The sequence below is a fragment of the Phragmites australis genome, chromosome 8 (assembly GCF_958298935.1).
Source record: "Phragmites australis chromosome 8, lpPhrAust1.1, whole genome shotgun sequence".
Taxonomy (NCBI): domain Eukaryota; kingdom Viridiplantae; phylum Streptophyta; class Magnoliopsida; order Poales; family Poaceae; genus Phragmites; species Phragmites australis.
In genome coordinates, this window is record NC_084928.1 from 30,537,382 (window position 1) to 30,550,387 (window position 13,006).

Genomic DNA, 13,006 nt, shown 5'->3' on the forward strand with positions numbered 1-13,006 from the left:
ATGACAAAGCTAAATTGGTTAAGCTTGCTCAATTTTATCCTAAGAATTTCTCAAGCTCAGAGTTGAACCATCTTCCTTATCAACTTCAACTCTTTGTTACTGATATGCGTAGAGAGGAAAGGTTTAGAAAAGTGAAGAATCTTGCTAACCTTTCTATTATGCTTGTTGAAACAAAGAAGCACATCAAACAAGATGTTGTGTACAAGCTTCTCAAATTGGTGCTAATACTTCCCGTAGCTACTGCTAGTGTTGAGAGAGTATTTTTCTCAATGAATTATGTGAAGAACAAGTTGAGAAATAGGATGAGGATCAATACTTGAATGATTGTTTAGTCACATTTATTGAGCATGAGTTCTTTTTGCAAGTTAAGGATAATAACATTATCAACCGCTTCTAAGCCATGAAGGAATGCAAAGTTAAAATTAAATTGTAATTTTCATTAAATATTTTGTAATTTCTCTTTTTTCATGGACATCCTCAGTTTGAACAATATATACTTTTAATTTATGTTATTTTGAATGTTTCATATTTTTTGACTGAACACTTTCTTTTGGTTTGAGAATACCAATCCAAAATTCCTGGCTCCGCCGCTAAAGCAGAGGCGGCAGAGCCCACATTGACAGACATGCATATGCATCGTCCACGTCCACAATGGCTTGCGAAGCTCTTACCTTGTCTTCAGTCTGCGAGGTTTTTAGCTGCTTCTCTCTCGACCAGATCCATGCATACATGTGTCTGGAGAAATCTGATGCCGCGCTGCATGTACGTGAAGAGAAAAGGCGTATGTACGTAAGGAATAGTGTGGTGGAGGCTAGGAGGGGGAGAACAAGGCATATGCATGGCCCTCCTGCTAGCGAGCTCGGAGGTACAGGTTTGCAGAGCTACCGAAAAGACGCCGGCTTTACAGATGCATGCGAAGGAAAAGAATATGCGTCGTACACGCGCATGCTTGTGCATCTCACACACGCATGGGGATGGCCCATGGCACGTACCTCTGTTATTCCGATACGTCACCAAACAATCCTGCCCAAATCACATACGTACGTATACGTAGAATATTTTCGCAGCATAGGTAGATGCCCACGAGACGCTACGTACGGCATTATCAACTAGGCACCCACGAACGACCCAGCATGCGTGAAGCACTGAAGCCTCAAGCCTGTCGAACACGAGCCAGCCCTAGCCCTGGCACGGCCTCGATCAGCCTCTGCCCGTCTACATACATACGCCTCTGACAAGATCGATCGATGCGTGCAGGCAGCGCCGGACGACGTGCGTTGCGTGCATGGGAAATGCCGCTGATGTGATCAAGATCAGGCGAGCATGAGATGCCTTCTCGATCTGATCCCCCTGCGTGCCCCAGCTCACGACGTGTCGTACGTTGTCGCGTCGGCAATTATTGGGGGATCGCGCGTGCGCACGTCCGTCCGTCCGTCGACGAGTGGCATCGATCGGCACGTTCCGACGACATCGACAAACCCCTGAGCGTGCACCACATCAAAAGCTAGCCTCGTTGCCACCTTCTCCGGGCTACAGACCGTGGGATCCAAATGCACACGCTCCATGACCCATCGCTCTCCAGATGCTCGCCACTTGGTAGCTAGCTGCAGATGAACGCCGGTCGTGCCACACCTCCACGCGTGACCGGAGGGGAAAGGCAGCGTGGACACGAATATATCGTTCGTCCACCCCTGGCATCTTATATCCAACCATCCAGTATGATATTTTTTAACTACCACTCCAATATAAATCTCAACACAACCTATACTCACGATATAAATCTACCTATGATTTTTTAAATACCCCTCGCATCTTACATCCATCCAACCCGGGCTGGTGGAATTTTCGCTTCTGACTGTGATCTACAGTTTCAGCTTGGAACGGCTAGCTATACTGACGACCTTACAAAAGTTGAATTCAAGTGGAATTACGACTCCCGCACGAGGCAGACATGCCGGGCCAGGGGCAACTTCCAACACCTGACATGCCACGACGCCTGCCAGCCGGGGCTGCCAGGGACGCGTCCCGTCCGTCCCGTACCGTTACACCAGGCGTTGACGTTACAGCACGGGATCAGACGCGTCTGCGCGGCCCGGCCCGGCCCCGACACGAGGAATTTTCGCATCGAACCGCCGTGCACGGCACCTGGCAGCGGCAGGGGAAGGCCAGCGCGGCAGCTAGCCTGCTGCTGTCTGTCGTCCTTCACCTACGGCTGCCTGTCGGGACCGTCGTCGACAGTGACGATCTCGTCCAGGTCAGGGGGCGGCGTCGCCGTCAGCATGCTGCGGGAGCTCCCGATCCCGAAGCGTTGGTTGGGCGCCCGGGATACCTCTACCCCCGCTCCGGTGTCGGGGTCGCCGCCGGTCTTCTTCCAGCTTTGCTCACTCCGAGCGTCGGTGGCCCAGATCTGGACAGCCTCGTGCAGGCCCGAGCCAAAACCTTCCAGCTTGATGTATCCACTCATCTGGGTCATCAGAAACAAAGAGCCAATACTCAATACCAGATTATAACATAAAGGACATTAACGAGGTTTTCCCAATTGTGCATATGACTGTGGAAGTACAAGGGAGATATTTCTGGAAGGAAATACATGAGTAACGATGGCGTATAGTGGCAGAGTGATGTAGCTGCAGATAACTTCGATGATCACTCTGGAAAACACCACACAATTCATTGTTAGGATGCAGTAATTAGTTTGGACTAAAGCACGATAAGATCAAGAAATTTATAAAGACTTAGAAAGAGTAAGATTAAGATGATGAAATGCTGTGCTTTCACTTTATCAACTGCAAGGAAATATGAATATCAAATCGTGCCCTTTATAGTCTTCAGAGGTCTAAGGACTATGGATCACTGCGCTAGTGTGTTATTAGTGTCGAAAATCAATGCAAATAACAGTTTGTTAGGACGGATCACGCCCTTGTAAATGTCGATCAAACAGGAGGCCATAACAATTTCGTAGTTTGCTATCCATCTATTCAGTGCACCTGAGAGCATATTAATTTAGGAGTTATTCGTGTGCTAATACCCTTTCTGTTAAGCAGACATGTCGTACACAAGGAAAAACTGGTGAATCTTGCAGGCAATTCAAACTTTCACTGACCCGATAACAAGTCTGGAAATGGCATAAGCCTTCTCTTCCATCATGCATGAACCGAACCCTTCTGATACCTATGGAGGGATGATCATTATTAGCTTCAAGGTCCTATTCATGAAATGCTTATTAAGTGAGAGAATGTGATGGACAATACCAAGACCCAGAAGAAAAAACCAATCTCGAAGGAGTTCTGGAATAGGATGAAATGGATCAAATGAAGGACAAGTCCAGGTTTGCGAAACCAAAAATGTTCCTTGGATGGCTTTAGTTTTGGAGCTCTCTCTGTTTCATGTGATAGTGATGTTGCTGCCTCTTGAGCTAACCGAGTAATAATGTGCTCTAGCTTCGCACCAACAATAAGCAGGAGCTGCAATTTACTCCTTTCTTTAAAAATTGCTCTCATTCAGATAAGAATAGTATTTGTAGTTTGTCAAAAATACTTAACGTTTTGGACATAGAACGGCCTTTAACGTGTACCTTTGACCACTATTTTCTACTAATAATATGTTAATAAAATCCAATAAATTTATGAGGTTATGAAGTATTTTTCAAGATAAATCTACACATATGATAGTCAAATTTTGACCGGACCTTGTCCAAAACATTAAGTATTTGTGAATGGAGGGAGTAACACAAAAGTGAGTTAAAATTCAAAAGAGAAAGGCCAAATAACTGGATTCAACCAGTCGGTGAAGAAGGAAATGTTTCATACTTACAAACAGAGGCAAGAAAGCTAACCAGAAGTATGTGTGCCATCCTGCATTTGACAGTAACGGAAAAGATAAAGGATGAACAGAATCACAACAGACAGTTAGATGTATATAACATGCCCTATGAGAGGACTGACAATCCATTCCGCAGACAAATCATTGGGTCAATTTACCCAATATTTTACGAGCTAATGGTTGGTATTCAAATGACAGCATATAAGTAGAAGCCATAAGAAAAAAGACTCCGATTTAATTGATACTTCTGCACTATGAATGAAATAATTTTAAGACGTGGAGAAAATTATAGGTTAGGTAGAATTACCATTTATGTTCAGCAACAGGAAGAAGATGACGAAAAGCCACATATACCAGCTGCATGTAAGTAACTGACTCAGTTACTTATATCTTTTAATGAACTTGGAACTTTTCTCTGAAGACACCAACCTGATACCAACAACCCTCTTAAAATCGTGTTCAAGAACGCGCATCATGTATTTGTGGAAATCAAAGTCTGGTTTTTTGGGGTAGTGTATCTGAATGAAAAGAACAAAAATGTGCACAGTTAGCTTCAACAGAAGTACAAGCAGATGCTGATAACTAATGAACAAGAATGAAACTAAAAAATACATCGTACCAAGACAAATGCTGATCTAAGCGCTTCATAATCTGATTTACTCACTGAATCGTAAAATTGATTCAAGAATGCAATCTGCAATGTGTTGAATAGAACTTTCTTGGTAAGTTGTACATAAAGTGACACACTAATTGAAGACAGTTCAAAAACATTAAGGATGCTTCAGAAACCCCAAACATATTGTATAAACATACACATACTATGAGATCTCAAAGAAACAGTCTTGCAGGAGGCAGTTCATCAAAATAGACAAAAAAGGAATATTATGCTAGAATATTGATCTAAGCGCTTCATAATCTGATTTACTCACTGAATCGTAAAATTGATTCAAGAATGCAATCTGCAATGTGTTGAATAGAACTTTCTTGGTAAGTTGTACATAAAGTGACACACTAATTGAAGACAGTTCAAAAACATTAAGGATGCTTCAGAAACCCCAAACATATTGTGTAGTGTAATAAACATACACATACTATGAGATCTCAAAGAAACAGTCTTGCAGGAGGCAGTTCATCAAAATAGACAAAAAAAGGAATATTATGCTAGAATATTGATCAATTGTAAAAAATCTGAAATAGGAGCAAATCCAAATATAATATAGTAATGCAATTTTATGCACATGCTTTACATACTTTGAAGGCCAAGTGTTTTTTCAATCCATAATCTTAGCAGCCAACGGTGCAGCTGCTAATATATTCATTTCCCCAAACTAAAATAAAAATATGTCGCTTAGCACTTCTAATGATGCAGAATTATGTGTTAGTATGGCATACACTGACGTTCTGTTATTTCATTGTCTGTTAATAGAGATCACAGTTATGTCAGTACTTATGCAGTTATGCATGTCATGCTAATGAGAAGGCATGCATTGTAGTCAAAGCTATTATGCGTAACTGCGTGCTTTGACATAAACAGTGAGTCCTTGTGTTAGCAGATATTCACATTCTATTTAACTGAACTGAGCAATACGACTGTATAAGCAGATGACTTACTATCCAGCTTACAACAGCCAGCTTCATCCAAAATCCATTTGTTCGGTCACTGACAAATTTGCGTTGATGATTCCGATGTAGCAAAGTATTCAATGGTGTATCTTTTCTTTCAAGCTCTGCTTGACGTACTGCAACCAATTTTCACCCATAGCAAAACAAAAACATTGAGCTAAGAAATATTTAAACTGATAGTATTTCATCTAAAACATGGAAAATGAGTAGTTCTTTGCTACAGAACTTCCTAGTAACTAGTAAGTCCAAATGAACACAACCCTTTTATCAAGAGATGGAGAAAAATGACTAGTGGAATAGGCAGAATCAGATTATGATGCGTCGACAACATTCAGAATCAACGAAAAGCTGGGCACTCAATTGACCTCTATTCATGAAATATCACTAAATATAAGATATCATGGCTCATGCAACATCGGCTCCTTATTTTTCTGGATGATGAAAGCAGAACATCCATCAGGAAAAAATAAACAGAATAGACAACAGAAAAATTGCAATAATTGCAGAATTTGACTAAATGACATGAGGAGAAAGAGAATAAAAGTGAAAAATTTTGCTAAGGAACGCATTATCAGGCCTGGATGAGTTCTGGGTGGTGGAATTCAGGGGGGCACAAGTGAGAGGTCCTGGAATCAATCCCCAGCTTCCCAGAGGTGAAAACACCTTGTTCAGAAAAAGTTTTAAGAACGCACTATGAGGAGCCATCTAGATATACAGTACAGCATTTTCACTTGTTTTGCACAATGCCTTTTTGTGATTTTAAGCAATGGTGGACTAGTCTCCAAAGCAAACGTAGTATAGATTAGGGGTATTGGAGCCAACATACAGCACCTTAGAGGGAAGCAAACGCGAAAGCGGGGTCAAGACCCATTTCTGTTGGACATGAGGAAACATCAAATGTCCAAGCACATAATGATTAGCGACTGGATGTGATGACGCTAATGTGCTCTGGTGCAAGTTCCGAGCACATGTGGAGAAGTTGGGAATTCAATGTAACTCAATTGGTGTGAGTATGGTTTCAGGTGTTTGATGACATGCAGATCATACCAACATATGTTTGTGTCTTCAATATATATCTTAAATGCCACAAAGATGGCAGACAAGAGCCAATCCAAACAGCTTGATTGCTTAAAGAACTACGTAATTGCATAGGAACATGAGCTGAAGGAGGGATCATGCAATGCTACATAGAGTATGGAACTGAGCTAATCAGTAAATGTATAGCATTCAAGGAAATTATTTATCTTCGAATGTATTCTACTACAGTATTATGTAACATAATGTAGGGAGTATGCAAAGTACTTCTTAAAAATTACAAAGGAAACAACAGGATAGGGAAATGTCGCACATTTCACTTGTATTTCTTGGTGAATTCCTGTCTCCCAATGCTTCCACTTTTTTATCTACCAGATTTTTAGCCACTGTAAGTTTATCATCCACAAACATTATCATATGCAACAGAAATTTATCTTAGACAGGTATACCTTCGCTCCACCAAGTAATATTGTTGTAGCGCAGAACACAACATGGACTAAACCAAGTACAAATATGAAGATGTGCAGCTGATGCAATGCCTCTAATGATAGCAAGGGAACATCACCCTGAAACAGAGCGAGCCTATTGTTTCATAATTATCATTCTTGAAAACATTTTTGCACAACACAATTTAACATTGCTTCATGTGACAGATAACTGACAACTCTTTGCTATCCGGCACATTTTGTTGTAAAAGAAAATAGCAAACAATCATGCATCCACTTACCAGAAACAACAAGACATCCGGTTCCAAGAAAAAGGGACCTTAATATATGAAAATGTGGTATACCCTAACCTTTCGCTTGCAAAGTTTGGCACCTTCTTCTGCAGCTCTAAGGTTCTCTTTCTTGCATGGAAGCATGAAATGTGTAGAAGTTTCTGGAATGCAAATGTGAATAATAAAACCCTGGGAGAGACTCAGGAGGAAGGAAATGAAGCCTAGAAGCATTAGCTCTGCAAGTGCAATGATAGAACTGCGTTAGACAATAAACAAGCAAAATCTGTGCAACATCACAAATTGGAGAAAATAGCACCATGCTTTTTCATGAAATACCCGATGGCGTGCACTAATTATGCAAAACAGGTTCTGGCCTACCTTATCTCAACAAGCCCCTACAGCTATGTTGTTTCTTTAATTATTACAATCAAGCACTAAAGATTTCCAAGGTGTATCAGGAAGTGCTTTTATTTAATGTTCTTCAATTGATAAGGCACAAAAACAGATGATCCAGGACCCGGATTAATAAATATTCACAGCAACTGAAGATATCCCAGAATACTACCTTCTTTCAATCTCTGTACAGCCGAATAGAGTGTTTTCTGATCCTTACGTTTCAATGACTGCATGAGTACAAACGGGAAAAAAAAGCATAAGGAGGGAATCATACAAATTTGTTGAACATCAGATTTAAAGGGGGGAAACCAAAGATTTAGGAACATCTGAAGCTAATCATGGAGTACATTTGCTCATAGCCATGTGATTTTCTGGTAACCATAGTACATTGTCAAATTGCTCCGCAAAAGGGCAATCTTCTTCTCGATAACTCGAACAAAACAATTAGCTCTAGCTCAATCTGTAAAAAAGTCGAAATCGTAAGTCATAACACTCAGTGAGACTTGATTTCGGTGGGTCAGGAATGTTAGGATTATGACTTTTTTTAAATGAATGTTAGGATTACGAACTACCAGCGTGGGTTAGGCCGGCATCCAACATTCGCACCAATTCGCACCAAAGGTAGATGGGGAGTACCAACTCAAATGCAATACCGACGGCATCGCAAGTTCAAGTTCATCAACTTAGCTAGCTAACTACAAGTCAGCCAAAGTCACTGCAAGCTTGCGAATCGATGCTAGACAGGAGCACGGTGCGTGATTCCCTTCAAGTGGAGTCCAAAACTCTACCATTCTATCAGCAGTACATTCAATTCAGAAATCACAAAAGGGAGTGGGGGAGGCGGGGGCGGGATCACCGTACCTTGCCGAGGTAGTGGAGGAAGCGCTCGGCGGCGAGGGAGACGGAGACGATGGCGAGGCAGACGGCGGCCACCACCCAGGTGGGCGTGTGCGCGAGAGACGCCTCCTCCCCCATCGCGCCCACTCCTGCTCCTGCTCTTGCTCTTGGTCGCGGCAACCGAACCGAACCGAACCGTGGCTGGGCTAGCTAGAGCGACGGCGCCCAGTTTAAGGGGGGACGCGCGGCCGCGAAGGGAAGGAAGGAATCGGCGTGCCGCGCGCAACCTTCGGTTGCTTGCCGCGCGAGGCCACCAGTAGGATTCCATCTGCTTCCAGTTCCGAGGCTCCGAGCTCCCGCGCTCGTGTAATGTGGGTAGGGGCATAGGGGGACACTAGGGGAGCGAGGAGGGAGTTGCTTTGCTTCGGCCGCCGGTTTCCTCCCCCGAGGCCCCAGCCGAGCCAACTCCCTCCCCGTGCCGCGCTGGTCCGTTCGCTGCATCGGCGGGCCCACGCGCCTACGAGACCGCGGGCGCACGGATTCTATTTTTATTTTTCGGGATTAGCAAACATATTTCGCTCCTCCAATACCCGATAGGTCTACGTGACGCGAAGTTGCAGCAACGCACATATGTTGCTCTCCCGGGCAAGTTCACAAAATCATTTAGATCTCAAAAATCGCTCGCCGGTAGTTATTGGAAAAGCATGGTTATTGTGATAACCGGATAAACTTTGATAAGAATTTGCTCAAAATTTATCGATCAAATTTAAAATTCGGTGAGAATTCAGAATGAATCAACCGAACGGTAACTAGTCGGTATACTGCGGTTACCGACCACATTTAACAATTTATCAAACGGGTTTTCCGCATTTTTTGAATTGACGGTAACCGTTCAAATTTGTCATTAACCATTCGGTTTTAGCGTTTTATGAAACGGTTTTCTCGAATTTTAGTGAAGTTCAACAAAAACACCAAAGAATGGTTCAATCTTGTAAAATTAATAACTAATTAATCTCAGCTTCAAATCAAGTGAAATAAATTTTGTTGGTTGTCTTATAACATAATCTACATGATAAGAGTATTTATACTCATAAAAAAGTTAGTGTTTTATGTGAGAAAATATATTTGCTAAACCTAGTTAACTGCATAGTTTACTCTTTGCTAATAAAAATCATGAAACCAATTTTGTTAGTCTCCTTACATGATCCTATATTTTTTAAAAATACATAAACTCATGAAATGGTTATTGTTACATACAAGATTGTGTAAATATAAATAGATTAATTCATAACTAACCTATCACACCTCCAAAATTAGTGAAGCCACTTTTATTAGTTTACTTATACTATGCTTTATGTAAGAAAAATAATGAGAAACATGAAAAAGTTAATTACAGTATTATTTCTTAACATATTCACTTTATGCTTGTGAACTTTGTAAAATCGTGAAGAAATCAATAAAACTCTAAATGAAGTGAAATCAATTTTAAAGATCATCTTAAGATACTTCCTAAAAAAATATGTTTATATGTTAAGATTTTCTTTAACATAAGTTAATAAATGAGTTGCATGGTTCAACTTTTTTTTTTCAAAATTCCTCCTATGATGCAAACGATATTATTTTTGAATTTTTTTTTACACAGAAGGTCTTAGAATTGTCTCTAGTTTTTTAGGATTTTTTTTTATTTTTTACTTTTTTGAATTTTTTAATTCAAATTCAAAAACTGATCAGTTTCTATTATCGATGCGGAGCGGTAAGCTCGGTTACCGTAATTTTTGAGCGGTAACCATCGATAAGTTGAACCCTGCTCTCGGGTCTCCACCTGTTGCTTTCGGACATGATATAATCTTAGGACCTTGTAGCTTCTGGTAGCCTCTGCTCCACTACATTTGGATGTGTGAGACTTATTGTCCATTCAACGAGTCATAGGTTCTTATCGTCTGTTCAACAGGCGACAATAAGTTGAACCCTGCTCCCGGGTCTCCACCTGTTGCTTTCGGACATGATATAATCTTAGGACCCTATAGCTTCTGGTAGCCTCTGCTCCACTACATTTGGATGTGTGGGACTTATTGTCCATTCAACAGGTCACAGATTCTTATCGTCTGTTCAACGGGCGACAAACATATTGATCTGTAAATTTTTAAAATGAACACACTTTTTTGCTAATTCCAAAAAATAAAAATATATAAATAAAAAGAGCTCGAGCGCACGAGGAATCACGTGCCGCAGGTGGGTTCTTGGGAAGGAGTTGTGCCTGTTTAGAATGAATGGGATGGAATAGTAGAGCGGATTCATATGCATTTCATTGATCCTTGTTTACACATATATACAGGATTAGGGGTGCCATCCCTTCCCCAACGAGCATCGGAGCAACTGCCAAGGGTAGTTAAAGACGTAGAAGATCAACAGCAACACCCCCTTGATCAATTCATTCTCCGTGTATTGATCAATGAAGAATTTTTTCAAAATCTTGTGGGAAAAATATGATGAGAAAAGTGATTGTAAATGCCATTAAAAACTCCTTGAAAAATCAGTGCAAAAAATCTTAGGAGAAAATAATATGGTATAGGGATTCTCCTATATTAATATAATTTATGAAAATTTCATTTACTTCTTTTAACTCCTGAGGATTTTCCATAACCTTAGAGTTAGGTTGTTCCAATGCCACATCACTCATGTTAGTGCGCACATTGATGCTGGGTCTGAATGTAGAGAATCTATTTAGTGTCTTTCAACAAGGGGTTGATCTTTATTTATTGATTTAGAAGATATCTCACTTTGCTTCTACTATTGCTTTTGAGAAGTATTATTTGTGACTAGATTTCTCCTCTTCTTATTTGGATTTGGGAGATGAGTGGTTTTACGAGGTACCTCCACTCTTTTTAGTGTATTCACCATAGGGATATGAGATTTTGTGATATCTTATTGTCAGTAAATGTACCTGGCAGATTATTCGCAAGATATTGTAAATTTATGATCTTCTGAACTTCTTGTTCAAATTCTATAGTATGTGGATCTAAGGATTGAAAGTCAATGACATTCCAATCAATTTTTCTGCACTCTTTATAGTACAAATCTTCCCCTAATACCGGAAAATTATCTCCATCGAAAATACAATCAGAGTATCAAACTATGAATAAGTCTCCTGATATGGGCTCGATGTATTTTATAATTGATGTAAAATTATACCTCACATATACACCCAATTTTCTATGAGGGGCCACTGAAGTATGTGCGATGGTGGAATCAAAATGTACACAATGTAACTGAAAATTCGCAGATGGAAAATACTTAGTTGATTTTCATGTACTATTTGCAACGGGAAAGTTGCATGATATGGTCTGATTTGAATTAAATTTGCAACGTGTAAGACCGTATGACCCCAATAGTATGTTAGCAATTTGTAATTGTGTAGGGGTGATCGGACAATCCATTTGATTATCTTGATAAGAGATTCAGCAAGATCATTTTGGGTATGAACATAAGGTAATGAATGCTCTAGATTAATACCTAGAGCCATACAATGATCATTAAATGTTCACAAAGAAAATTCAGCGGCATTATCCATTTTAATTAATTTTATCCTTTGTTTAGGATAATTAGCTCATAATTTGAGCTATTAATTTTGCAAAAGCATGGTTCCTTGTGGATAAGAGATATACATGGGACTATCGAGTAGATGCATCAATAAGCACAATGAAGTACCAGTCCAGATAATGGTTGGATTGGACCACACATATCTCCTTAAATGCATTCAAGGAAATTAAATTATTCATGTTTAATTTTAAGGTCAAAGAGTCTTAAATTAATTTCTATGTGGCACAATTGGTGCACACAAAATCTGATGATTCTACATAAAAAGTTCATCATGTTTTTCTACCTGAAGCAATGTGTATATTAACTCTAAATACTTGGTGTATTTCTACTGACGATATTGTTGTTGCAATACCCGGAATGAAGGATGAAAAGTGCATAAATTCTTCTCTATCATATACTCATCCAAAATTGTGTCATTGTAGAATTTCAACTTGGAGCAGATTTTATGAACTTGAGAGTTATAATTTAACACGGACTTGAAGTCCTGAAACTGAAGGAAAAACCATTCGCGTTGAGCTTCAGATAGTATAATATATCTTTGTTGCTCATAAAGCTCCTTGAGGGATGTCCAAAGAGCTAGTGAATCTTCCTCCATGACATACTCATTTTTTATGTTAGGATGGAGGTGATGTCGCAGAAAATGCAATGTTGCATATTTAGAATGCTCAACAATCAGATCTACATTCTCCGGCTGTGGAGTTATGGTGGCAATAAACCTTCGAGCAGTCAAATTGATTTTGACATATTGTGCACAAGTAATGTAATTACTACCATCCAGAGCGAGTTCTCTAAATTCCTTCTTGAAAATATCAACCATGCCCTACATGAAATGACATGTATTAATTTACTAAGAGACTAAATTAATATCAAATGTTGTAATTGCTTTTATCAAAATGCTAATCATAAAATGTCAGAAATGACAAGTGATGTATACCTTTATATAGTACATGCGATAAATCACTACTAGTATGTTAG

The 13,006-nt window shown here is 40.1% G+C and overlaps 1 protein-coding gene across 6 annotated transcripts; it reads right to left on the minus strand.

Annotated features, from left to right (window-relative positions):
* Positions 1 to 1,712: 1,712 nt before the first annotated feature.
* LOC133927019 (MLO-like protein 13) lies at positions 1,713 to 8,899 on the minus strand. 6 transcript variants are annotated; one of them, XM_062373257.1, is made up of 14 exons: positions 8,456 to 8,713; positions 7,764 to 7,821; positions 7,277 to 7,434; positions 6,930 to 7,046; positions 6,794 to 6,848; positions 5,434 to 5,561; positions 4,442 to 4,516; positions 4,252 to 4,340; positions 4,130 to 4,179; positions 3,814 to 3,854; positions 3,252 to 3,464; positions 3,104 to 3,171; positions 2,591 to 2,651; positions 1,713 to 2,464 (listed from the first exon to the last, which is right to left on the minus strand). In XM_062373257.1, exons 1-14 carry the CDS (start codon positions 8,567 to 8,569, stop codon positions 2,207 to 2,209), a joined length of 1,485 nt encoding a protein of 494 aa, XP_062229241.1. In that variant the 5' UTR covers positions 8,570 to 8,713; the 3' UTR covers positions 1,713 to 2,206. The 6 variants fall into 6 exon arrangements, with proteins under 6 accessions (XP_062229241.1, XP_062229240.1, XP_062229239.1 ...); XM_062373256.1 differs by lacking the exon at positions 7,764 to 7,821 and having other exon boundaries at positions 3,252 to 3,287; positions 8,456 to 8,893; XM_062373255.1 differs by lacking the exon at positions 7,764 to 7,821 and having other exon boundaries at positions 8,456 to 8,892.
* Between the last annotated feature and the right edge of the window lie 4,107 nt (positions 8,900 to 13,006).